The sequence below is a fragment of the Hippoglossus hippoglossus genome, chromosome 18 (assembly GCF_009819705.1).
Source record: "Hippoglossus hippoglossus isolate fHipHip1 chromosome 18, fHipHip1.pri, whole genome shotgun sequence".
NCBI classification, from domain to species: domain Eukaryota; kingdom Metazoa; phylum Chordata; class Actinopteri; order Pleuronectiformes; family Pleuronectidae; genus Hippoglossus; species Hippoglossus hippoglossus.
In genome coordinates this window covers 1591191-1618412 of record NC_047168.1, presented here as the reverse complement: position 1 = coordinate 1618412, position 27222 = coordinate 1591191, and the positions used below count along the sequence as shown (strand labels likewise).

The 27222-nt window shown below is 41.9% G+C and overlaps 1 protein-coding gene across 1 annotated transcript in view; it reads right to left on the bottom strand.

Moving 5' to 3' along the window:
• The window catches only part of adam19a (ADAM metallopeptidase domain 19a), a 201814-nt gene that overhangs the window by 36844 nt on the left and 137748 nt on the right, over window positions 1-27222 (bottom strand). Inside the window, exons 6-12 of the mRNA XM_034615091.1 lie at window positions 18496-18679; window positions 13795-13860; window positions 13087-13158; window positions 12546-12712; window positions 10170-10254; window positions 4195-4337; window positions 3713-3890 (exon numbers count right to left, since the gene is read on the bottom strand). Coding sequence (XP_034470982.1) covers window positions 3713-3890; window positions 4195-4337; window positions 10170-10254; window positions 12546-12712; window positions 13087-13158; window positions 13795-13860; window positions 18496-18679 — 895 coding nt within the window. The remainder of the gene's footprint in view (window positions 1-3712; window positions 3891-4194; window positions 4338-10169; window positions 10255-12545; window positions 12713-13086; window positions 13159-13794; window positions 13861-18495; window positions 18680-27222) is intronic.

The following is a 27222-nucleotide window of genomic DNA, read 5'->3' as shown; positions in this document are numbered from 1 at the left end:
ACAACTAGCTAGAATAACTAGCAACATGTCACTGTTAGTTAGCTGCTGATAACATACTACTGAAGTAATAGCAAACAAGATATTTGTTTGTGACAAAACACAAGTAAGCCATTGATAACATATAGTAAATATTAATATATCAGCATCAAAATTAAATTAATTTCAAAAGGAAGCTAATAAACAAGTGGTTAACAAGGTGTCAAGACTTTCTCTCTTTCTAGTGGGTGAATACGTATGATGTATTGAGTCATCTCAAATAAACAGAAATATCAATGTTGATAAATCAGTCTTCAAATCACAGGGCTGGTGCTGCTGGTGTTGAGTTAACACAAAATAAATCTGAGCAACAACATTTCGCTGTTTGGTGACAGCTTGAAAATCTGATAAATAATAATAATGTCCTGTCACAGGCCATTTCTGAATGTGCACAGCTCTGCCATGGTCTGTGCCTCTGACCCTGTCTGCTGTTAGTAATGCTGATATAGTACAATATGTCTGACTGGAACATTTGAACGTGTCACTGGCTGCTTTCATGCTCCGCAGTGGCTCGCTGTTTATCTGTGCACCAGATGAGTAATTATTGTGGATGAATCTGCTGTCAGATCAGCTGGAGTCCACCTCCTGACAGCACAGGCACTTCGGCAGCCTCTCTCCCAGAGACTCCTCAGTGAGACACAGTGGAGCTGGAAGCCTGCAAGTCGTTCATAAAGGGTTTCCTAACTTTCCAAGTGGCCTGTGGTGAATGTTAGTGGGTTGCTTTTGGATTCTGCTCCAGATCAAAGGTCATTGCGGGGGGAGGGGGGTCTCATGGACTAAAAAGCTAAGAAGACATCAGTGGTGGATCCAGGGGCGAGGCCAACGGGCCCTATCTGAAATCTGATTGGCTCCTAAAGTGGCCCTGTTCTGTCAGTAGTCTTGAGAAAAACGTTTCACTTACTAACAATACTAACAATCAATATGAATTTTAATTTTCTAGGCTTCTTTGAAGTACTCAATGTGCTTGATCAAGGAACAACTTTCAAAATACATTCAATGATGTGGCCCTTTGATACGCTGGCCACCTGACCAGGGTGTATCCCCGCTTTCTCAGCTGTGATTGGCTCCAGCCCCCCCCCCACCCCGCCCCTCAACAGATAAGCTGTTTGGAAAACGGATGGACGAATTCATTGATCTGAGGCTTTGCTCTCATCTATAGAGCTAACGGTAAACAAGAATATAAATGTGCACCTCACTGAAGCAGCAATTGTACATGGATGTTGGACAAATAATTGGCACCTCTGTGTAAATTGTGACCTGATTCTGGTTCACAAAAATACCAGATCCGCCACTGTTTTACAAGTCACCTTAACTTATTAGAAACACAACACACACACACACGCGCGCGCTTCTGCCTTTGCCATGGCACCATCCTTTGAGCCAGTGTTACAGTCAAAACAAATGTGGGAGTTGAATAAAGCAGGGAGGAAAAAAAGCCAATTATACTGGCAGGGAAGAAGGGAGAGGGGATTATGGCTGAACAAAACAACAACAACAAAGAACACCGGCTTGTTTGTAGTGTGATGTTCATTTGAACATCCAGACGGAGCCAGTTTGCTTGAATACTAAAGCGGAAATGTCTCTCCGACTCTCCGTTATACATTTAAAATGAGAAAAAAAAACACTCTTCCTCTTTAAATTTACCGCAAAATATTGGCGTTTGTAAAAGAGTTGTTTTTTTAAAAACGATCCTCAAAAGAAAAAGAAGACGGCATTTAGAATTGTCATCTGGAACTCCACACGCATGTTTGTACTGTGTACCACTCTCTGCTGGGGGAACCACAAGGTGAGGCCATTAGTCCACTTCCTGTAGCTGGTCTCATTAGCAATGCTAAGAACAGGTGGCTTGTCAGCAGCCTGGGCTCCACTGTCAGCTCGGCTCCGAGTGGGAGTCATAACAAACGGCCCCGTCAGCGGCGCCGCTGCTGTCAGCCACCAATTTGCTTCCTCCGTTTTTCAATTTGCTCCGCTTGAAACAAAGAAGGTTTACTTAACCTCCGGGTTTGCCGAGCGCAAAAACACTTCATTTGCGATTTGAGGAAACTTTCCGCTTTCTTTCAGATGTGTTTGCACAGAGAAAAGCGTCACAGAGAGAAGTGAAGATGAGACTGCGGTGATGCTGCCCCACGCACAGCAGGCGCTGACGCAAAGGATCCCAGTCGTCAGACATCAACACAAAGTGGATAGAACATCATTTTGAATGCACTGTGGTTTATGTTACTCTTGTTATTCAAATATTTGATCATGTCTCCGCGTAATTCTATTGCTACTCTTGTCTACTTGATACATACAAAACCAATTGTATGTGACAAATGATAAATAATGCTTCTAAAAAGGTACTTTTGAAAACTCTTTTCAATATGGCTCCAACACATATGTTTTAGTCCAGAACAATGTGTTTAAACAAGTCTCATTAGTTAAATAAGTTTTCAAATTGCATTACTTAATTTAACAGTATTTTCAACTTCACCTCCCAAAAAATATTGTAAAGATAAATATATATTCCAACAAATTATTTCAGGTGAAATCTTTGGCAAGGATCCATAAGAGTGTCTACACTGCCTAACTCATTATTATTTTCTGACTGTGCTTTGGTATACAATATATGAATTTAAAGGTGGAAAGATAATTACACCTATACCAAAACTAATGCAGTCATTAGACCAACTATTTACAGTATATTCATATTTATCAACCATTTGTTCACTTTTACGTATTGGTTACTATTTTGATAAATAAATATTGCACCACCTGATTATGAGTCAAGAGTTCTGTTTTTTGATGCTTAATTTTCCTGTTGAAAGAGATTTTTCTTATCTGAGATAAATCTGTGATTCTTGGCTGCAAAATAAAGCTCACTTGACTTGAAAGTGAAACATCAACTTATAGCATTTATGTGTGTTAGGTACATCTGTCCATTGGAAAAAGCTCATTCTGAACAGAATAAGGGATTAAAGGAGCGGTTACTTGGAACTTCCCCAAAAAGTTGGAGGAGAAGATTAATATCAGTCTTGAATCTGACAATTTGAGGATTTAGGGAAGTTTCTGAAAATGATGTACAGCTTCCACAAAATTTGCCATCACAGTAACATTGTTTGGTACAATCTTGCCCTCCACAGAGCCAAACCAAAACCTCTCATCGCCCCCCCGTATCAGGCGACCTGCGCTACAGACTGAGATGCTGCCCAGAAGAAGTGCAGAGAGTGTCGAGAAATATTTGCAGCACGTGGCTCTGCAATTCAAGAAACTGTTACCTGTAACCTTAACATTTCTGTTTGTGAATGCATTAAAACAAACCTCATGAAATCTCCCGTTCAAGTGAGTTTTAGAGATGTTGCTTGGCATCTTTTTAAACTGTTTTTGTCTTTTTCCAGTGGTTATACTCAGCTGCATTAAGCACAATTCAACTCCTGCTTTGTATTAAAATGAGAGTGATCATGCTTGTCTTAGAAAAGGTCCACTGGACAAACAAATAATATCTTGGTTACTACTTCAGTAGTATGTACACAAGAGCTAACTTACAGTGACATGTGGATAGTTTGTCTAGCTAGTCGTCCCTTATGGAATTAGAATTTGTATTTTACTTAATGTATGTACTGTATGCACGTGCTTTTAAAATGCATGTATCACGGCAGGCCTTTGGCGTGCGAAGTGAATTATGAACAAATCAACTCACGTCAGGTTCTCCACAGTCACATTCTTCTCCGTCCTCCACAAAGCCATTGCCGCACTTCTTGCCCCCGACCAGGTCCTTCATGTTGGGCATGTTGAAGAGACACATGCCCCCTCCCTTCTGGAAGTAGCTGTCCAGGTCGCGTTTGCTGCAGCGACTGAAGACTCGGGGGAACGGATGCCTAGACACACAGACTTTTACTCAACTTTCATTCTACAGTTGTGTGTTTTCTCTCATTCTGTTGTTCTGTCATCCTGTTGACGTATTTGATTCATACAGTAATACAGTCTTGTGTTTTTATATCTGAGAGATAACAACAGTCTCAAGTGACGAGACAAATTCTTCAGGCAGGAACGTTAATATGTAATCTGTTTTTCTGTTTTGGCTGATGAAAATGCTTTTCATACAGTATGTTATGCTGTAAGCAACACCATCCCAGTGAGGGCAGGTCTGTGCTGAAGCCTGACACGGCGCCTGCGGCTCACCCGGTGGCAGCAGCCATGACGCAGCCTCCCTGCTCAGCCGAGGCCTCGACGCAGCAGCCCTCGTGGTCGTGGCTCATACCGAAGTTGTGGCCGATCTCGTGGGCCATCGTGGCAGCAGCACCAATGGACAGCTCTGAGTGGTCCTGCGGGGGTGAGATACAGGGAGGGCTTAGGAAGAAGAGGTACGGCTGTATGAATACATACAATCTGGGACTATTCTATGTACGGTACTATGCTCCAGGGCTGGATTTACCCTCTATCCAGGCCCCAGGGCAGAACCGAGCTGTGGCACCCTATCGACCCATTCAGTGTTCATATTGTATGTATTATTTAGTGAGTGGTAACTTCATCAAGCACAAACTTATGAATATTTACCATGTAAGCACCATATGAGGCAAGATAATAACTGTCTGAAACCTAGAATTGATTGAGAGCATATTATTTGAGTCTATGTAATGTTTAATCAATAAAATTACCATATCATACCAACAGATACCACCTTTCTGCATCTGTTGTTTCTCTATATTTTAATTTTTTGCTTCATTAATGGCCCTTTTATGAAATAAAATCAACACAAATGCACAAGACTATTGACAGGTCTCATCCAGAATGCAGCAGCTCGACTGGTCTTCAACCTAAATTCACTCACACTAGTCCCCTCCTCCGCTCCCTTCACTGGTTACCAGTAGCTGCCCGCATCCGTTTCAAAACATTAGTACTTGCGTACCGTGCTGCGAACGGATCGGGTCCAGTCTACATCCAGGACATGGTCAAACGTTACACCCCAGCCCGTTCACTACGCTCTGCTTCGGCCAATCGGCTTGTTGCTCCCTCACTACGAGCTAACCACTCGACAAAATCACGACTGTTTGCTGTCCTGGCTCCTAAATGGTGGAATGAGCTCCCCATGGAAGTCTACACATCTTCCACCGCAAACTAAAAACACACCTCTTACGACTATACCTTGATTAAAAGTTTAAACTAACAATTTAGTAGCACTTAAATGGCACTTACTTATAGCACTTTGTAGTTTGGCTTTCTTGAAGAAATAGTACTTTCTTGATTCTTGTTGTTCTGGGTTTGCGCCCTCATGGTTGAATGCACTTATTGTAAGTCGCTTTGGATAAAAGCGTCAGCTAAATGAAATGTAATGTAATGTAATGTGTTGATTGTGTTTCTTTCAGTTTTCCCGAAGGAGGCAAAGTGCTGATGGGATTTACACAAAGCTTAAAAGGAGGTTGACCTCACATCACAGTAGCTGCGCCACGAAGACATTAAGGCACTTTGAGTTTTACGTTAAATGATGGTTTTAACATGCTGATGGATGGTTTGTAGAGGGGTAATGTTTACCATCAGAGTTTAGTGTGTATGCACGCTAACACTGCTGAAGGTGTTGGGAACATTCACAGTATTTATAGTATCAGATTAGAGTAATACAGAATCACCTGATAAAGGCGCCAGAGCTTTAGTTCTTTAGTCATTAAAATTCATCCTAAAGGGAAAGTGCTCGAGGAAAAATCTGAGCCACAAGAGTCATAAGAATTCATCCTCTGGGGAGCATGAAAGATTTCACAGCTATCCATCCATCGTCTTTGTTATTTTTTATGTCCTCAAAATGACCAATACTGCCAGCCTAAGAACCGACAGTAGCTAACAGCGACATGACAAAATAGGAACTTTCCCATTGCAGAATAACAATATTTGGTTAAATGGTGACCCCACAGATCACACTGCCCAAAACAAGATGGGTGCAAGGAGTTGAAGGAGCAGAATCAGTACTTATGTTTGTTAAGGTTATCTGAGGTTAAACTGAAGCTTGTGTAGGAGGAAAAAAAACTGCTAGAATGTCCTAGTAATGATAAGAAACTCAGACTTACAGGATGCATGATCACACACACACACACTCACATACACACACAAACAGTGTAGATGTATGTATTTAGCTCCTCTTTGATCCACAGAATGCTGTCATTCACTCTTAAGTCCCCCTCTGAATAATGCATACTGTATAAAATGGGGATGTGTTACAGTGCAACCATGGGCCACAGCACAGAGGGAACGTGTGTGTGTTTGTGTGTGTGTGTGTGTTCTGTGGCGAGCAGTGACTTCACAGCTCGGTCAGCCACAGGGCATTTGGATTCCACAGGCCACCCCTGCCAACAGGAGAGCGGACAGCCTATTAGAGGCAAATCAAGCATGGAAAAGCTATCAATCTCTGTGGCCGCATCCATCCAGTCCACCGCTGCACATGTATACGAAGCCATACAGTTACACAAGCTGAATAATGGTACAGAGTGGACATTTTAAAGCTGCGGGGAAACCAGGCGAGATATGAATGTTACCGGAACATCTCCGGTGCATTTCCTCCCTTGAGTGAGTTAAATTGTCCAGATGAAAACAAAACTTTTCAAATGTAAGATGGAAGAAACTTGCCTGCAAACAAGTTCCCCTATAAAGAGAGTAAGACAAACAACAATGTGGGGGAGATGAGTGAAACTGCAAAAAAGACCAATTACAGAATACCATCTTATCGTTTATAGTATTGTCAATATTTAAAAAATAGTTTTTGTCATGCATTAGACTACACTAGATAGGACTGTGATATAAGCTGTAGGTAAGACGGGGTAAATGGACAAAGTGACGTCTCACTGATAAATATCTATCAGCTTTATTAACTTTGTTTACACAAGTTTTGAAACTTGTTGAGACAAAACAACCCCACACATGTCTGATTTGTTATGGGGTTATAGAGTTGTTGGATATTTTGGTAATTTAGAACATACGACGAGATGGTGACTAGCACTTGTGTGTTTGAAGGTCTTCCGCACTAGCTTGATTTTAAGTTGCCAACCACCAGCAGGTATTAGAGAACGCCAACGGATGTTAGGGACGTTCATCAGTTGTGAACCTTGGTGTTTTGGCCTTTTAATCACAAGACATCACTCTTCTAAGGTGAACCCACCACAGGCTGATCTGCGTGTGTGTCCCTATCATCCTGCTGCCCAGTTGGGGGCTTTCCTCCTGATCCAGAGCCATTGGTTGAGGCGTTCTGCAGTCCGTGATGTTTCTTTTATGGTCCGGTGCAGGGCTTGTCCGTGGATTCCTAGCTCTTTTAGCAACCTGATGGTCAACCTGCAGTCAACTTCAACTGGACGGACAATTACTTTCCAGCCACTTTGCTCTGACTCAGATGTAATTTGCATGTATCGCAGCCTCTTCGTCTCATTTGCTATATCAACAGCATCCTCCCAGAGTACTGTCTAGTCAACAAAGTAGACAACACGCAGGGTGTTGGACCACAGTCTGGTCTTAGGGTTGTAGGCATTTCCCAGTCTCGGGCTTGCTTCAACTGACCACTCCTGGTCAGTGGAGGAGGCCCTCTCTGCCCCTGTTCCCCTTCTTGGACAAATGGTGTTCTGGGCACTGCCACTACTAGAGTTTTTGGGGTAAAAGAAGGACTTCATAGGTAGCTCTCAGCAGGAAGCTGATTCTGCTTGCCTCCATCTCCGAAAGGTCCTTCCAGCTGATCTTGCTTTCGTCTATGCAACCCTTTCATCCACAGCTCTTGTCTTGCTTGTGTGACAGCCTTACCACATCTTGCTGCCTCCTCCTAATGCTGAACTTCCAGGACGACTACTATGGAGTTGCTGTGTTCCACAAGAGGACTACTCCTCTTCCTTGGTGAACGTGGCCCACCATGTCCGCATGTTGGAGCGCTGCCTTTCCCTGCTGAGTTGCTACTTTACGTGTCTATTTCCATCATGTTGTCATGGTGGTCCAACAGCCCGCACAGCTGTATCTCGGGACAATGAGAGGGTCATGTCTAGCCTTGACTTGGGAAATATGTTTATTTACTTTCTTGTAAGAGTGACACAAGAAGACTAATTGTCATGTCTCTGTACAGAGCAGGAGTCAGGATATAGTTAGCCTAGCTTAGCTAGAGTGGAAGCAGGGGGATGCATTTCGCCATGCTATGTCCAAATAAGACAATTACCAAATTCTAAGCTAGTTTAGCTCTAGTTCAATATCATGAAATAATATAGTGATCCTTATTCTAAGAGAAGAGGGTTTGAATTAGTTTCAAGAACCTTTATTTCTTATTCATTGGTCATAAGTTTTTTTTAAGTTCAGATAGTACAAAGGAAAAGTGCACGCATGCACACACACACATACTCACACCCACACAAACACACACACTTTTAAAATTTTAAAGCAATACATAATGTTATGCTTTCAATAGCCTCCTGGACAAACAAGTGTACATAAACCTGTGATACTAACTAAAGTCAATAGTCCATAATCTTCTATGACTATTAAAAAGGCATAAAAGCTCTGATAGGTGTGCTTTAAGGAGACATTTGATGGTGTTTTTAACAAGAGATCATTATATTATGAAGGTAGGTTGGAGTTTTAGAGTAGAACTTTGTAATTTTATTGTGATTTTATGAGGGAAAATATTCCAAGAACAAAGTAATGTTCTCAAAGTTATGTTCTCATAAAGTAGAATAGATCATTTCATTATTGTCATATATTTGTTATCATCATGACAATATATATATATATATATATATATAAAATAATCACAGTATATTTCAGTATTTTTAGATGAATTAGGATTCATCTCATCTCATGTCCTGTTAAGTTAAAGAGACTTGATTTAAAGTAGTTCAACATCCATTCATTCAACATTCAAAAGACATGAAATCAAACAACATTAAAACCATAACACCACAAGAGGTAGAAGCATCAGGAAACAGACAGTACTGCAGAGTGCACAGCAGCAGTGTGCAGAGACTCCAGCAGGACAACAGTCCAGTACCGAAATGTCCCATTGACTCAGCTGGATACTCTGTGGCTCATTATAGATTGTTTTGTTTTCGGTCTCTTTACCATCTAATGCAGCAGAAAGCTGCTAGAGAGCTGAGCTGTGCATGAATAAAATGAAACTGAAAATCTGAATTAAATCAAATTAGACACAGTCGAGGTGTACTGCACTTTTAGTGATCCTACCTCACTGTGTCATGTGTGGTACGGGTGCTTACACACACAGTGATTATTGATTATTATTCCGAAACATTCCATATAACAACGCTGCCATCTTGCTCATTTGGAGCCAGACATCAAGATCCTGCCGATAGTCCCAGCTGTCAATCAGGACGTTATACGCCATTTTTTAAATATCTTTAAAGCAATCACTTGATCATACATCAGTGTGATGAGAACTACATGAAGAGACAGAAACCAGCTTTGCGATTTTAGTTTGGTCCATGTCCCATCCACTAACAAAGAGGAGGCAGGATTTATGACCTATACTGCAGCCAGCCACCAGGTGGCGATCCCTTTTGGAGAGCAGCAGTAGGAAAGATACTTAAGAAACCTTTACCAACAGTTAAGGATTTCTCCATAACATTAAATATTCATAAGTACTCATGACCCTATGTGTACTTTAACATTGAGATTGAGAGCATGTTAACATACTGACATTGTGCCTGTTCAGCCTCACATGAGTGCCCACATGGCTGAACACCCTCGCAACTAGGATTGAAGTGTAAACATTATTATGCAAATGAATAAATAATAACTCAATGAGACAGTCAACCAATCACTGTAGACAAGGACGATCATTCATGAACCTTGATGCCACTTCCCTCACCTACTACCCCCCCAGTGAAAGGGACTGAGCAGTTTGAAAGGCTCTTAAGAGTCAACTCTTAGTGAGGAGCGTTCAGCACCATTGAGTAAAACTCCAGGTCGCCATGACACAAACTCACACAAATTCACACCCACAGGCAACTTAGAGTCACCAATTAACCCAACCCTCAGGCACAACATCCAGAGAAAAACAACTTTGGAGGACGTTCTTGGGAATGTGGCAAAAAAAAGATACAGGACTAAGATTTTACGAGTAAGAGGAAAGAAAAGCTGAGAGGAGAAATGATAGAGTCGGGGAAAAACAGAAATGTATTCCTACATACCACGTTGATGCCTCCAGAGTTTTCCAGGCTGCACATCCCCTCCAGCGGTGCCATGCCGATAGTTGTCCCCTTGAAAATCACACCCCTATCACATGCAAGCACACACGCACGTACAAAGAGAGAGAGAGAGAGAGAGAGAGAGAGAGAGAGAGAGAGATCATTAACCATAATCTCCTCCCTGTTCACTTACAGCTTCACAGTGGATGCACATTGATTGCAGATGCTACTTCGGAGCATGGTGACAGACATGATAAGCCTTTCAGATGTGGGAGAGAGGGGGGCGTGCGAGGAACCTCAATCCACCATGTGCTCTCCTGGCAGTTGTCACTTAGCATCCGAAAACAAAATCAAGCCCCGTTCGATGAATCAAAACAAAACAGGCCCTGTGGTATCAGCACAACTAATTATAGAGCAAGAGGGGCCAACAATTTACTGCTTATGGATAAATCTGTGTGTGTGCGTGTGTGTGTGTGTGTGTGTGTGTGTGTGTGTGTGTGTGTGTGTGTGTGTGTGTGTGTGTGTGTGTGTGTGTGTGTGTGTGTGTGTGTGTGTGTGTGTGTCTGCGTGCTGTGAGGCTGCTGTTGCGGGCATGCCGAGTTGTTCGGGCCAATTACAGCCAACTGAAGCGAGATCTTTGCTTCATAAAATTCCAGTTTAACTAATCATTTGTCAATTTACACATGGAATATGAACGGATCTGAACCAAAGCTGGGACTGTGCACGTCATTAGAGCCACACAGAGGCTCATCGGGGGGGGGTAGGAGGTGTACGTAGGAGGTACAATCATGATTATGAACACATGTATTAACATCAGGAGGGCAGAGAATCTGCAGCTTCTCTCTCAAAAACAAAAACAAAAACAAAACTACCCTGCCTGTGGTGCAGTCTATGTAATAGGCAGGTACATGCCCCACTAAGAAAGCTGTATATATATATATAGAAATATATAAAAATATCGTTCTGAGATGAAAATTTTACTGCTGTGATTTTGTTTCACAAGAATACTTCTGCAATACAATATTTTTCACAGTGAAAGGCATCTCCTTCATTCACTTCCATTCATTAAATTCACCCTGTACAGGCTTTGGCTGTGCTCTGGGAAATGGAACGTGGTGGCTTATGGGCTGTCGCTATGGGACGGGTGTGAACAGGGAGGGTTTCACAACAGTTTCACATGAACCCTGTGTTTAATGTAGCAGGTTCCACTATGACACACAGGTGAACTTATCTTCCCTGGAGCGCTGGGCTATTTGGATGCAATGATTTTCTTTCTTGTCGCTTCTCAGTCTTTACTTGTCCGCTTTTAGGACCATTACCAGGCTTTGATATCGATTTGGTCTTATTCATCAAACATGTAATCAAACGTAGGGTTGGTAAGTTGTAACACTTTTTTATCTTATTTGTTCCTGGTCCCGACAGAAAAAAATCGGGTGTCTGTGGCCTTTAATTGGGACCTGATGACATGCCTGCCTGCGTGCACCCAGTCTGTGCTCTCAGTGCCACGTCCATGTGTTTTGGGAGCGTAGCTTTGACGAGAGGGCAGATGGGGGGGTGGGTTGTATAGGCTGCATTTGTATCCGTAGTGTAGCCTGCAAGCCTTGCTAACATTTCCAGGATCGCCAACCCACGACAATTTGGTCTCATTTGAATAGTTTTGGTAATTGTTCCCTCAGGTAATATAATAGCAAGTATACATCAAGCAGGTTGTAAACAAAACTTCAACTTGTAACAGTTGTACTGTGTAATGAGGGATTGTCAGCAAAGTTTGTCCACTTTCTAACTGGTGGTTTAGTTTCTAGTTTAGATAATGTGGGTGAACTGTTGGCATGTTCACAACCTGTCTGATCATGTGACTACTTGTATGTCTTCACCTGTTTGACTTTACAATACATGGGATTTACTACTTAGAGCTGCTGAAAGGCAGAGCTGCAGATTTGGTTGTCCTCACACACTGGGAAATATGAGATATGAGAACACTTCCTGCTCCCTCGACAGCACCTGCTGCCCTGGAAACAGGAAACATGTCTGCTGATGAGGTACAGTGTTATCTTATTCTTCTTTTGTGATGTGACAGAGATGGGCCAAATGGTCATGGGCGAGTGAAGCTATGGCAACACATGAATCCAGTGTTTTACTACTTATAAGTTCAAGTTTAATTTGTCAGAGGACAAGTGTGATAGTTCATTTTTCAAAAGTGGCACAATCTCCCTTCAATCATAGTCTGCAGCCCACTAACATGTGCAGCTGAACATGAGGGTTGCTGTTGCCTGTCTCTATAACAACATATTTGCAAATGAAGCAACAACATTGTCTGCAACATTACGGGTTTGGATTATCGGTGTAAACTGTGTATGTATTTGTGTGGCTGTCGCTCACGTGAGCAGCTGCGCGTTGTCGTGTTTCTTGCGCGACTTCAGCTTCTGTCTCCACTGCAGGAAGGACCAGAGGGTGGCGTTGGGCTCCTCCGTGACGATACACTGGTCCCTCTCGGTCCAAACCTCCAGACCGATCAGAGGCACGCGGATGTTCAGAGCCCTGTAGAACTGAACCCACACAAAGCAAATACAGTATCTTCCCTGCACATACACACAGGTTTGTCCTCAATCATGTCATAAGCTCCCATCACACAGTCTGGTCACATAAGGCAATTTCTCTCTCAATCTCCCCTAAGGCACTGTTGAAGGACAGTATTGATTAAATCCTTTAGAGGCTTAATGCGACGGTAGACGTTTGTGTGCACTTTTCATTCACTAATCATTTATTCTGAAAAGCAAAGACAACAAACTTCAGAGGAGATCGGTAATAGATGACATCAAGATATGTGATGACTGTACAACAATATCTATTAGTTTGCTGAATGGAGCTGTTTGTTCTCCGGAGAATTGCCGTCGGCAGCAGGAGAACCCATCAGCCTTACCTTATCCACGTAATTGGCAATTTCCATTATCCTTGTCCTGGTCTTTTCGTAGTCCTTATTTTGCCGCTTGAACTGCAGGACAGGGGAGATGGAGGAGTATTAGAGGCGTGACTGAGGTCTGCGATCAGGCAAATAAATAAAATGTTATTGAAAATCCTTTCTAAAGTTCACCTGCAGAGACTAATGACCTGTGAAAACACCACGCACCCCAACCAGCCCTGCGTCACCACTTTAAAGCATTGGTCCATCATCATAATTACGCCAATTACACAAGGACAAGAGCAGACCGTCCATATTGGTCACCATGTGCTCTAACTATGACATTACGTAGCAGTCAGAATCCTAAACCGTCTTTTATAAAGATACAGCATCTCCTCACTGCAGCTTAGTGTCTATTTAAAGGCCCTTCCACCTTTTGGTTCCATCTGAATCTGCTCTCTCACGAAGCAGGCAAATCCTTCTGGCTCGTCTCCACATGCTTTCGCCTCGCTGTGACTATGATGTCAGCGTGGAGCTCCGAGTACAAAAGGAGCTCCATTAGCTGGAATGAGCTAATTGAGTAAGATGTGGACCCTGTTTCCATGCCAATGTGTCACTTGATGGTCATTGGACACGAGGCGGTTAAATGTGGTCCCGCTGATGTGCCGCGCAGAGGAATATGCTATAGTGGAGGTGGGTGGAGTAGGTGGATTGTTAGCGTGAGCTTACCAGTGTGTTGTCAGCCACGATGTACAGCTCCATGTACTTAGTGGTGCCCCAGGCATTCCGTTTAACCTGACACATGAAAAGAGAAAGACAAAGAACAATGGGAACGTGGTCAATGCAGCATCCGTTGTTCATGGTATGCTCCACAATACTATGCTATAAAAAAAATGTATACTACAATATATAAGAGGGAGTTTTTCTGTCGGCCACAATGGGCTGCCCTTCAGACAAAATAGAGATATAACTGTAAATTGGCTCTGCGTGCTGAATAAGCTATTTGCTTACTATCACTCAATTACAGTACTAAAGAACATAATATGAGGATTCAGAGTATTTGAAACCTTTTTTTCTATTCATTTGAACAAATGTATGATTCATGATGGACTGAATGTAAGTGGCAAGTCACACTTAAGGAACCTTTCGAAATGAGTCACAAGTTAGGACAAACAGAATGTGTGTAATCTAATACTTTCAAGTTGTCTCATTTTTTGTTTCTTAACTGAACACATCTATTAAACACTCCCAGTGCCGGGGATAAAGAAGGTGGACTGTTAGATTTAATAACTGGTTGGTCGTCCTTTAGCAGCAACAACCTTAGCCAATATCTTTTATTATCTTAGCTTCCATTGCAGAGCTGCTTCTGCTCAGACTTGTTCTCTGGACCTCTGAGCTCATTCCACAGCTTCTCTCCTGGGTTAGGGTCCAGACTCTGGCTGGATCACTTCAGAAGGTGGATTTTCTTTGTTTGAACTCATTCTGTAGTGGATTTACTTTAAAGCTCAGGGTCATTGTCCTGCTGTTTCATCAACTTCTGCTGATCTCCAGCAGGTGAACAGCCTCCCTGACATTATAAAGAAAGATGAAGCTCCCTCCACTGAACTGCAGCTGCGTGTTCTTCCCAAACAGTTCAGTCTTAGTTTCATTACATTTTCCAGCAGTGTTGAGTGCAGAGAGTTAAGCTGCTCTTCAGCAAACTTCCGACACAGTGATGTGTTTCTGGAGAGCAGCAGCTTCCTCTGTGGTGTCACTTTGCTCCATGCACCATGATGTGTGTTCGCTTGACTCATAAACAGAGAAGTTCACCAGCTCCTTTAAGCCTTTAGCGATTACTCTGAGCTTCCTGTGTTGTGACTATGTCTGTAAATAGTGGACGTAGCTCAAAAAAGATGAAGCCTATGCGGAAGTGCTGTCACATTGCAATACCACCCAGATCAGGCAGGGGTTGCATCAGGGGTTCTCCCATGAAATACTCAGTCTTTACGGTCTCATTTGCTAAATTCACTCCTTCTAATCATTCGTGGTCCATCTGAAAAAATCGAATGATTTAGATATTAGAGCTCTAAGTGTGGTAGTTCTAGGGGCGTGACTGTTTGACTGACGCACAGACTCAGGGATGATTGACAGGCGGCAGATCAGACGGGTCTTGTGACATCGGGAGTCATCATAGCTGGACCAACACAAAGTTAAAGCGTCTCCTTTTACAGACTGTTTGTTTGACTGTGAACGTCAGTGCACACCCAATGAAGTAATCACAGACAACTGTAACGAGGCCTGGTTCACATCAGCAGATTCTTCTCGTCGACAGCAAACTCAAAATGTCTGAGTGGCTTCTATAAATGAAAGTAGCTCGAGCTCACACCTCCGGTCGGCTTTCATTGACTGGACTCCAGGTTTGAGCAATCCTGAGTCATGTTAGCTTTAGTTGATGTCATTAACCCAGAGGTTCATATTCATTTTCCATCCAACTTTTTCTCCATGAGCAATGTGTCAGTAATTACTTTAATAGACACAAGTATAGGAACTATAAGTATAAAATATGGTAGTATAATGGTTAATGGCTGTTAACCTGCTATGGTGTCCAGCATGAAAAATCAACTACAGCCCCCCCACCCCATAAACTATAGCAGCCATGTGATGCTGTGTATAAGTGTTCAAGTGTTCAAGCAGCTGAATCTGATTCAATAATTTGTGATTCCACGGACGCTGACTTTTAAATAAGTCAACTATTCTTTCACATCTTTGTTTAGTTTGTAATTATTGACAAATATCGTAATAAGATTTTTGACGCGCTATCCTTAAGTTTTGCTAGAAAGCAAGGTTATCAGTTAAGTGGTGTATATCGTTACACACATTATTTGTTAAACATAATTGGAGGAGGACGCTCTCCAACAACTCACCAGGACACTTGACTGATGTAATGTACCCTGGCTGCTGAGCGTTCTCTTCTCTGACTGGCTGGAAGTTCATATACAGTGACATCACATGAGACCTCTGATGCAGGTGTCGGCTCTGAATGAACGCCCCATTAGTGAACTGTGAGTGAGGACAGCAGGACTAAGGCTCAGCTAAGGAGCTTGGCTCTCGTTTTGTTTGTGCAACCAACAGAAAAAAGCAGATTAATGCTGCTCAGTGAAAAGCACGCAGATTTAACTTCAAACACGTTGAATATTTGCATAAAGCTGAACGAATATGAAGGAAAGAGAGAAGTTCTGAAGCAATTATAACTTCTTGTAAATGCCATGAAACACATAACTAACACAAACATAATTTAAGCTGTTTTTATTGATCTATTTCCACTATAGATATTTGAAAGGGAAAAGAACAGAATAAAAACTTGGAAATTCAAAGCTTACTGGAGCCAGTAAGAGACCGTAAAATAAATACCCTCCCAAAAAAACATTTTATGTCAATAGAATTGACTGATTTAAAAAGTTTATAAGCTTGTATTTAGTTTTAAAATCCTAATCTTCACAAGTCATTCATGCTGCTGTGTTAACAAAGCTGTATGACTCCTTATATCCTTCCATCATTCAGTCTTCACCTTCCTAATACATGATTACCACAATTAAGGAAAGGCTCCGCTGTAATTAAATCTATTGATTTACATGTGAGGGGACCGCCACCGTGGCTCGGTCTGGACTTAACACCAATATTGCAGATTGGCGGGGAATCTGTGGAGTTGTGAAGGCAGCCTGTGGAGCTAGGCAGACACACACACACACACACAGTAATGCATTCACTCATCACATTATTCATTTGAGAAGCAAATAGTGGCAAACGCCTTAGGACAGTCTGGGGTCTGCTGTGGCTGGCATTTCTGCATAACAGCCCAGGATTAATGGGTGCCTGCGGTGGGAATTGGGAGAGCCAAGGGGCCAAGTGCAGGAGGGAGGGAGATAAAGAAACAGAGAAAGAGAACAATCGCCCTCGTGGACAACTAAGAGGGGTTTAGCATATAAGGAGCAGAGAAAACAGTTTAAAGTGATTGAGAATGGAAACGGGGAAAGTGAATAAATGCGAGAAGGAAACTGAAAGACTGACTGTTTGTCCGGGCAGCGGAGACAAATGAAGGCAGAGGCAACGATTCAGCATCATGAGGCAGCTAGACTTGTGTTTAGTTCGGTTGGGGGCCTCATAGCCGTGGCCCAAACCGACCTGGACAGCTGAGTCAAAGCCATAATTCCCTTCATCTCCAGGCATCGGGAGTCATTTTGAGCCCTTAAATGGCACCAAGACCAATTCAATAAAGAGCATTCCGCTGCAGAGCCAAATGTGCACATGTGATTGGTGATTTCATTTAGCTACATAATAAATAAACCAAAAGAAAATTATGACCCAGTCCATTACGTTAGAGGAAATAAATGTAGCATTATGTTTGTGTCTTTCTCAATGGACTGACCGCGAAACAGGTCTCTTTTAATATGCAGAGCTTGACTGATCCCACTGCGAGGTGGGAATGACTTGTTAAAATCACAGACACTGAACCCTGGGCTGTATTGTTCTACGAAGATGTATCTGCTACTGATGAGAAGGGAACATTCCACCAACCCATTCAGCTTGGTACATAGTATTACAATCAGTCGGAACAGTATTACTGAAGTGAATATATCTGGGAGCATATCATGACTACTCTCTCTCACAAAAGCCGACATTGCTCAGTTCAATACACTTTGTTATTTTTTACTTCTCCATGCTTGCAAACTTTAGATCTAGCTTTTGCTGTGTAACTGAGTGATTATTAAACTCACTGACTTTATAACAACTGTATGCTTGTAATACCTTTATAACACTACGTCTTAATATTTATTATGCAGTGATTGCCACTTAATAGCCACTGTGGCTGTTAGTCAAAGTGGGCAAAGTTAGCATTTTACAGTTATTTTAACATGAGGAAGTAAAGGTCAGCACCTGCCTAAAACTAACCAGGCTACTATGAATGTTTTCTACATTTCCCCCCAAAATTTAAAGGGAATTTTAAGTTTCAATGGTTATTTTTGATACTTGACTTTAATGAAGCTGGATGTGTTGCCAACTGGGAACCAGATCCAAAATGGATATAGCAACATAAGGGCGAAACCCTCCTAACAACACAGGTCATGCAGGAAGTTGTATCTTGAATATTCCATAGTCAGGGCTAACCAAAAAATACAATAGGTTTCAGTATGTGGAGCAGTGTCTGTTTACACAGTAGAAATATTAAAATCGGAGACTTCAGAATAAAGTTTTGCCAAAATATAGAATCCTAACCCAAACCAAACAATAGCTCGCTTTTTAGGTTACCTGACGGCCGCTGTAGGAGGGTGTAGAGATGGTTTACCGGAAATTTGTATTTCTTTTATCGCCACATTACTTATGTTTCAATCAGGTAAACAACTCATAAAGTTTCTACTTATTATCCAAAAAATACGTGTCTGTGAGACTCACCCTTAAGTGAAATGGTCTGAGCAGGTCAGAGAAATGGTTGGACTGTGCAGTGTGATGACCGTGGCCACAGTTTCCTCCCTTAATTGGCAGTTCCTCGGCATTCAGCAGTGAATGTTGAAGAGGGTCCTCACCGCTGACAGGTTCCAGGTAGTAGGTGTAGCTCGAATTCAAGGATATCAGGCCTCTGTGTTAAGAAAGGAACGAAAAAAGGAATGTTAGTGAGCTCGTACGTGACACTGACATGAGGCATGTTATGTTTTTTCTGTTGTTTAATTATGTCTGAAGCTTTGGTCACTGGTTTCTTCAATTGAATTGGATTCTGCTGCTACGCTGTTTACCCCTGAAACTCCGCGGGTTCATTTCTGACCCGGCCCTTTGCTGCGTGTGTCTCTCTCCCCATTTAACACCTACTGTCCTGTCAATAGAGGCTAATGCCCAAAATAAATCCTAATGAACAAATAGTCAAATGTTGGAAAATGACTCCTTTACACTTACTTTGATTTAATTTCAGTTATATTCAGATTTTGGACATGATTACTTTAAAACATGAGGTTGCATCGCTCCATGTAATAATTTCTCTGTTCATCCAGCTGCTCTTTGCTGTACTTTCTTTATCATGATTATTGTCTCATTTTTTGTATTTTTAATATTTTACCCTGAAGCGGGGTTTCACAGTAAGGCCAAGTTCTCCACTAAAACAGTACATTTTAAAAATCTGATGCACGTCCTGAGTTGTGGATTAAAGTTGTCTGTGATGAGAGATAGTGTAAAATGATCCGCTGTTTGAGAGATGAATATATATTCCTCATCTACAGCAGCTGGTGGTGCTACGAGAACAGCTAGCACTAGAACTTGTGTGTGAAAGAAACAGGTGGCACTGGGATAAGGCAGTTGTGAGGTCATCTCATTCATAACAAACTGTGCCTACTTTGTCGCAGTGGCTTTTGCAGAAGCAACTGCGGGTTTAACGTTTATCAAGGTTTTAAAATCCAAATCATAACGCTTCAAATGCTCACACATTTTTACCGACCTAATGTGACCTCTATTGTATTTGTTTGGTCACCTGCTGTAGCTCTGCCTTGAAATTGTTTCCCTCCACAAAGGCAGGGCAAAGTAAAGCCCAACTGCAGTGAATTTTCAACAACCACCACCGCAACACCCAGGGAGATGAAGATTACGGCTCATCACTCTTCCACTGGTTTCCCTCTCCCCTACTGAAGCCCCCGATGGACTGTGGATTGTGCTCTGTGCATTTTTCTAACGTCACGTAGCTCGACAAGTTGAAGTACATATTTTACTTTGTAAAAGGTTTTCTCTTGCAGTGAGAGTCTTTGTTCCTTTTCACAATTCGAAGAATCTCTTCCTGCTACCTCAAACTGCCCATCAGCAGTCTACAGACCAGACGGTCCTTTCTTCTAACAACAAAATAATAGTCTCAGACTCATTGGCTTTAAATAGTGAGTAGTGAGTTTACCATTTTGTCATGCTGTCTGACTGTTTAGTGAGATTTGTTATGTATTATTCAGTGGACTCATTGTATACCACAATGCATCTTTGAAAATACCATCATGCACTGTGCTGCGGTTTATAAGGACAACTTCAAATACAAAGGCTAAACCAGCCCCACACCCCTAATGTTGCTGGTAGAATTCTGGGGGCAGCAAAAGACTGTTAAACAGTTTTAATAGAGAAGTTTGTTGATCATAATATTTTCCTCCACCCATTCTGTGAGCAGCGGGGAACATTTAAAGAGGGAACCTGGCTGAGAAGTTGGGAGGTGAGCCGCTTGTTGCCTGCACCTTTTCATCCAACAACTCACTGCAGCTGCTACTGACTGTGCCAGTGGAGCCCAACACATATCAAACTGATCTGCTGTCAGAAAATGCTTAAAAACCACTGTTTTGTCCACACACACACACACACACACACACACAAAAAGGATAAGTGCTAAACACATTTGATTACTTGTGACCGGTTAGTATTAAAAGCCACCGCAACTAAATAGACCTTTTGTAATTGAAAGATTTCCACTTCAAAAAGTCAGTATGCTTAAAATAAAGTGCTTGTTGAAAAAAGCTGCACCTCGCTCACACTTGGAATTGTTGAAAGGGATTTTTTTTTTTGAACTTTCAAAAATAGAGAATTCGACATTCACAGGTAGACACGGTTTCAGCTTCTCCCTCAAATGCTTTCTTCTTTTTTCACAACTGCTGAGTGCATCATCAGTAATAGCTTCTAATTTTACATCAAATCCGGCCTCTTCCTTTCACAGCAGGAGTTTTCACTCTGCCTTAGAGCGCGGACATTTGGAAGTGGCCAAAAAAACACATTTCCTGCTAGATGTGGTCAGGTGACACACTGAGATCAGATCACAGTGGTGACACAATCGAAGTCTCCAAGCTTACACGTGGCAGAAGGCACTGCCGGGCCTGAAGGCAGATGTGTCTGATGGAAAAAGATCACGCAGAGCTGCAAAAAAGCCAAAACAAATAAAATATGTACAACAAGGATGGGGCTTTGCAGTCAAAGTGCCAACGGGAGGGATGAATAAAAAGTAACTGATATAAAGTCATTTGTCCCTGTAGAACTGTGTTTCAATAATGCACCAGGTTAGACGGTTGGTTGTATAATTAACTGCTTCAATTCAATGATAATTACGAGCAAACTTTTTTGGAAAATTGGTGCTGTAAGTGATATCTCTAATCGATTCTAGATCGAACAAATCCAAATCTGAAGCCAATCAAGGCTTGGATTGAATCAGTTTGATAAATCTATGGGGATACCAAGTAGTACACTGAAAGGATGGATGGATAGATGGATCGATGGATAGATGGATCGATGGATGGATGGATGGATGGATGGATGGGTGGATGGATGGATGGGTGGGTGGGTGGATAGATGGATCGATGGATCGATGGATAGATGGATAGATGGATAGATGGATCGATGGATAGATGGATCGATGGATGGATGGATGGATGGGTGGATGGATGGATGGGTGGATGGATGGGTGGGTGGGTGGATAGATGGATAGATGGATCGATGGATAGATGGATAGATGGATGGATGGATGGATGGATGGATGGATGGATGGATGGATGGATGGATGGGTGGATGGATGGGTGGATGGATGGGTGGGTGGGTGGATAGATGGATCGATGGATAGATGGATAGATGGATAGATGGATAGATGGATAGATGGATAGATGGATAGATGGATAGATAGATAGATAGATAGATGGATAGATGGATAGATAGATAGGACGCATAATGTTTCAGTGGAGCTGTGGGCCACAACTTGAGCCTTGTGTTTAGTCTTCAGTGTATTTGTTTACATTTTGGCGAATCACCACTTTGAGATAGTTGTATTAGCTATTAGCACTTCCTGTTCCTGTTATTATTAGTCTGACATGGAGGAAAACATAGAAAGTTAAAGTCCTCTGGAAAGCTCTACAGGTTGTGAGGACTGAGTTTTTTTCTAGGATTTACAAGGACGAGTTTAAGGGATTGTGGATTTTTATTCATGATGGACGTCAAAGGTAATGATATCCCCAGGAGGAGTAAATCACAAGGGGTTTAAAAATATGTCTATCATGTCTGTGTGTTCAGATTTGATTGAGGTACAATTTCAAAGACTCCCATGTTTGATGCTTATAGCTGCAATCTGCTGCTCAAACTGCTGACAGAGTTAACAAAGGGCCAAATCAGTGGGTCAAACGACAGTGAAAAGCTTCCTGTTATTACAGACGGCTGGTGTGTGTCTGTCTTTCACCTCACACTGTATATGTGCCTCACATTTCTCCCTCGGGGCAAATCGTTCAACTGTCCCACGCCCCCCCAGTTTAAAAGCTCTGAGGTAATGTATTCACATACAGGTCACATGCTAATGCTTGGTGGAAACGGGGTTAAGTTAATAAGATCTCCTTTGTGCTTTAAAAAGGGCACCGGAAAAAAAACGTGATCCCTGCAAGAGAGCGGAAGAAGTATGAGGAGACAATGGTTCAGTCATTAAGTTGAAGTTGAGTCCTTAATGCAATGCTCACAGTAAAAAGCCATGACGATGGAGAGTGGAGCCAGAAGACTCTCTGTCCCAGACAACGCCGGATGGTAAAAAGGCAATTTAAAGCACAGAGTCATTCTGCAGCAGTGACAGTCAGACTGTCTGGGTGAGTGTGTGTGCGACTGAGGAGGAGACGGAGCCTCTTGCGTCGTCCAGACAGACTCTCAGACGAGTTCTTTTACTGACACACAGGGGACGTGCACGGACATTCTGAGGAGCTGCTGCTTTAACCCGAATGAAGCTACGTTATATATGTTCGTTTTTTCACTTTCTACACAAACGTGCCTTCCGGGAAACAGTATCATTGTTGACAGCATGGGTCTTGTCTTTACCCCAATGTCGCTCCATGACCTCACACATGCACCTCGGTGATGTGTCTCCTGATGCTCAGCCTGCTCTCCCTCACTCTCTGGACTGGAGCCTTGTAATTGCTTAGAAATGGTTGTGCTTGCATTTAAAAGAGCAAGTGTCTAATTCATTTCAGTTCTGAATGACGGACTGAATCATCACCTTTTATCTCTCATTGCAAAAAAATGGACCACTGAACATACAATGTAGCCAAATGGAGTTTTTAAGGACACAGAGAATCGGTGCTTTAATTCAATGGATCCCGGGATTAGTTTTTCTAAGACAGAAAAATTACAAAATATCACGTGGAAGGTCCTTTCTGGCCTCATCGCCCTACATTTCCCAATAGATAAGTGAACTACACTTTCCAACACTGACTTGAGCATTTTGGGGTTAACTACCAAACAGAGCTAAAAGCTATTAAGCTCATTATGTTAAACTGATTCCCAATACCATGCACATATATTATATAGAGTGTATTTGCCATTGATTGAATTATTCATTAGAATTTAATTATGAACCTACTCAGTACTTCAAAATGAGAAAACAGGCCTCCATCACATTAAGGGTGTTTTCACATATAGTTCTCTTTAAATGAACTGAGCTCAGTCCTCTTAAAGTGGACCAAAATCGGCATCGTCCATAAGGTTTTTACCTTCCATGCAGACGGTCACAACACAAGTGGCACGCCATGCAGTTCTCTCTCTGTCTCGTTCTCTCTCTCACCGGTGAACTTCTGTTTCACTCTTTAATATGTGTGCGCATGCACTTTTATTACCATTTATTACATATTCTGTGGAAAACACAAAAAAAAAAATTCCTGGATCTGCCCATTTATTCGGATTCACTCTAAATTAATAGGATTTCTCTTCCCCAGCCCCTCCACAAGATGTCATGGCAATGGGTTCAGTAGGTTTTGACTATCCAACAAACACAACACTGGAGATAACACAACGTCCTTGGCAGAAGGAAATGGTTGCCTGACATTTCCATCATAATGCTTAATTTGCTGCTTGTCTAGCTCCTTCTGCCTCTGCCGAAGTCTTGTTGTCACAATACAAATACTCTACAATAATGACCAACACGTACGCTACTGTGTTGCCCAACAAGCAAATGTCAGCACGGAAATGTCAAAGATCTGTTTGAGTTCATTTATAAAGTGTTGTCCATTTAAAAGTGTTCTCTCTGAGCGCTGACAAGTTTCAATACACATTGGTTGCGATCCTTTATCATTCATTCACCATATTGAAGACTGAGTGTATACCTATCAGAATACTTTCTAAAAGACTTCTTCACTTAATTCAATTTCAAGATTGATGTCTACCTCAACAATTGTAATTGTTACAACTTAAACATCTTACGATTCTTATGATGATCCCACAATAAACAGGGAAGCTCCTGAAACCACCCCCCTCACTCGTCAGCTGATACTTACACATCATCGGGATGTCATGTAACATCACGATGCCCATATTGAAATAATGAAAGTAGTAGCCTTCAGTTGTCATAAAAACTCAAACTCTTTAGTTTGTCCAGTCTGGGCTACTGTAAAAAACATGGCAGCCTCCGTAGAGAGGACTCTCCTGATGTAAATATAAAGTATTGAAATATAAATGGCCCATTCTAGGGTAAAGAAAACAACAATTCATACAATTGAGATGAAACACACTAATGCAAACATCACTATTATATAGTCAATTTCTGACAACAGATCCCTTTCACCTAAATCTTACACACTGGACCTTAAAAGAGACAGGAGCTGAAACCAAGTGTTTCAGACAGAAGATTAAACGAGAGGAGCTGCAGCGATGGGCAGTGCGAGGACAGTGATGCATTACTGAACATTACATCAAGTAATCCCTCTCAAATAATAACAGTAATTAAAATGATGGAACATGACTATGAACATATTACGTCTCCTTTAAAACCTTTTAGAAAGGACATTCTCATAATGACTTCATAAATATTTAATCACATTTAAAATTGCAGTAAGCAATTACAAGGATGTCTTTTATCAACTTTTATGTTCCCATTACAAAATAAAAAAGTCTTAGAGTCCTGGAGGCAAACAAATTCGAAGAAATAAATCTATCCGTCTCCATCCTGACCTTGAACAGTAATGAGTTATTCAGGCCCTGCTTGCTGTGGTTCGACATCCATTTGAAGTTTGTTTAAAAAGCGATTTCATCTTGTATGTGAGCACTTTGTCAGAGTTGCTATTTATTTCAAAGCAAACACAATAGGTACAAAGAGAAAGAAATTGTTTTTTGTGAGCGGAGTGCTGCTGGTTATTCTGCTCATCCACCCTGCACGACCATCCAGGCCCAGCTGAGCTCCGAGCCACGCGTTGTGAGAAAACACACTGTTTTCTTTTCTTTTTCTTATGGAACCTCTTAAATAATTACGATGTCCGTATATGTCCAAGGCTGTTGAACAATATACCCTATCAAATTCAACCTGAGTCAATACAAAACAACTCATTATGTTGCAGGAAAGTTGCCAGCAGTTAAAACAAGAGCTGGGAGCTGCGGCGTAGGGTTCAAATGAAAACACACAGGACTACTGAAGGACTCCAGACTAGAAAAGAGATGGTCTTTGTAATGTAGAAACCCGAAACAAAATATTCAGATTCCAAACTCCATTATTGTGGCAGTAGGTGCTGCCAGACATTACAAAAAAGGCATAATAAAAAAGACCCAAACCCACATAGGAAAGAGTCCAATAAATAGTCTCTTATTTTGTTAAAATGCAGGAAACAGTTTATACTGTATATATACTGTAAGCAATGAGAAGTCAGTGCTGTTTTTTTAAAGACATGACCTATGACTAAATGTATCATCATGGCTTCCATAAGGGTGCAGCGATTTTGATTCGGAATTAAAAATTGAACGATGTCCTCAATTTATACTTTTGAAAATCAAAAGCAGAATAACTGACTGTCCCAGTATTTCTTTCTGTCAATTTAAAGAAGAAACTGAAATGCAAATGGCAGTTTGGGCAGAAAGCAGATGATCGGTTGATCTTTACAAATTGAGAGTTGAACAATGGCCTAGCAGTAACTGCTGACAAATGAATGTTTAAATGGAAAAGAATCAAATCTTGACCATAAAGGCAAAGGTCAGAAGGATTTATAGATTTGAAGACTCGCGACAGCCTTACTTCCAGAATAACCAACGTCCCAGCCCTGGTTCCCTGCTCAATCTCACCAAGTCTCTGTCATCTTTCTGCTGATTTGATATGTTTCCTGCCTCTTCTGACATTATCATTTTATGTTCCGGGTGCCATTAGTCTACCTCCTAAAGTAACAGGGATAATTTACAGATTCAGTTGAGGCTTTTGTCCAGGAGCGATTTATACCGCGGGATAATAACAGAGTAAGCTTTGGTTCTATGATCGTCAAAGGTGAGGAGGAATGCAAATGTCTGTTAGCATTTTTAAAACGACACGACATTAATCATTTATCACACACGCAGAATGAGAGCAGAGACAGAAAACCTGAGTGACGGGGAACCGGTTCAAAGTGAGCAGGACAACAAGACGTCATTCCATGTTACACAAACACACACACACTGCAGGATTGAAAGCATTCATTTTCCAATCTGTGCTTTATCTTCTGGGTTTAGTCATTTGATATGTTTTCAAAAGAATGTGGGATTCATCAATATAATGCTGCATATCATACATGAGCACTGTTTTCCTAGTGGCGCACTGCTGTAAACAGTAGGAGGATTGTAGCAGGGCAGCTATTGGACCTTATGTTGAATTATTTGGTCACTAAACAGAGTTCTCTCAACCAATAGAGGGATCCTATCAAATGTCAACTGAGAGCAACATTTCATTTTTGAAAAGCAATGTGAGACGTTAAACCACCGAATAATATTTGTACTGCGAAAGTGGCTCCTACTTTACCGCGTCATCCCTGCAAGGAACTTAATGACTTAACATAATCTCTGTTTGTTTGTCAGTCCGGGAACAAACTTGTTCAGCATTCCACATTCGGATGACTCTGTTGAATGACTGGGCATCCAGATCCAGAGAGCATTTACATTCTGCACGGCTCACGCATCTCTATTCCCCCCCACGTCTGCTCTGTTCTCATCAAAGCCGCTGTCAACGAGCAGGGCCTGGCCACCTTCCCAGAGCAGGACGGAGGGACTGACGGAGGGACTGACGGAGGGACTGACGGAGGGACTGACGGGCGCTGACGGACGTGTCACCACGGAACCAGCCGCTATCAGATAGAAAAAAATATCAAGATTCTCTCACAACTTGATTAGAAAAATCCCCTCAAACTCCTAATTGTTCACATCTGCTGAAAA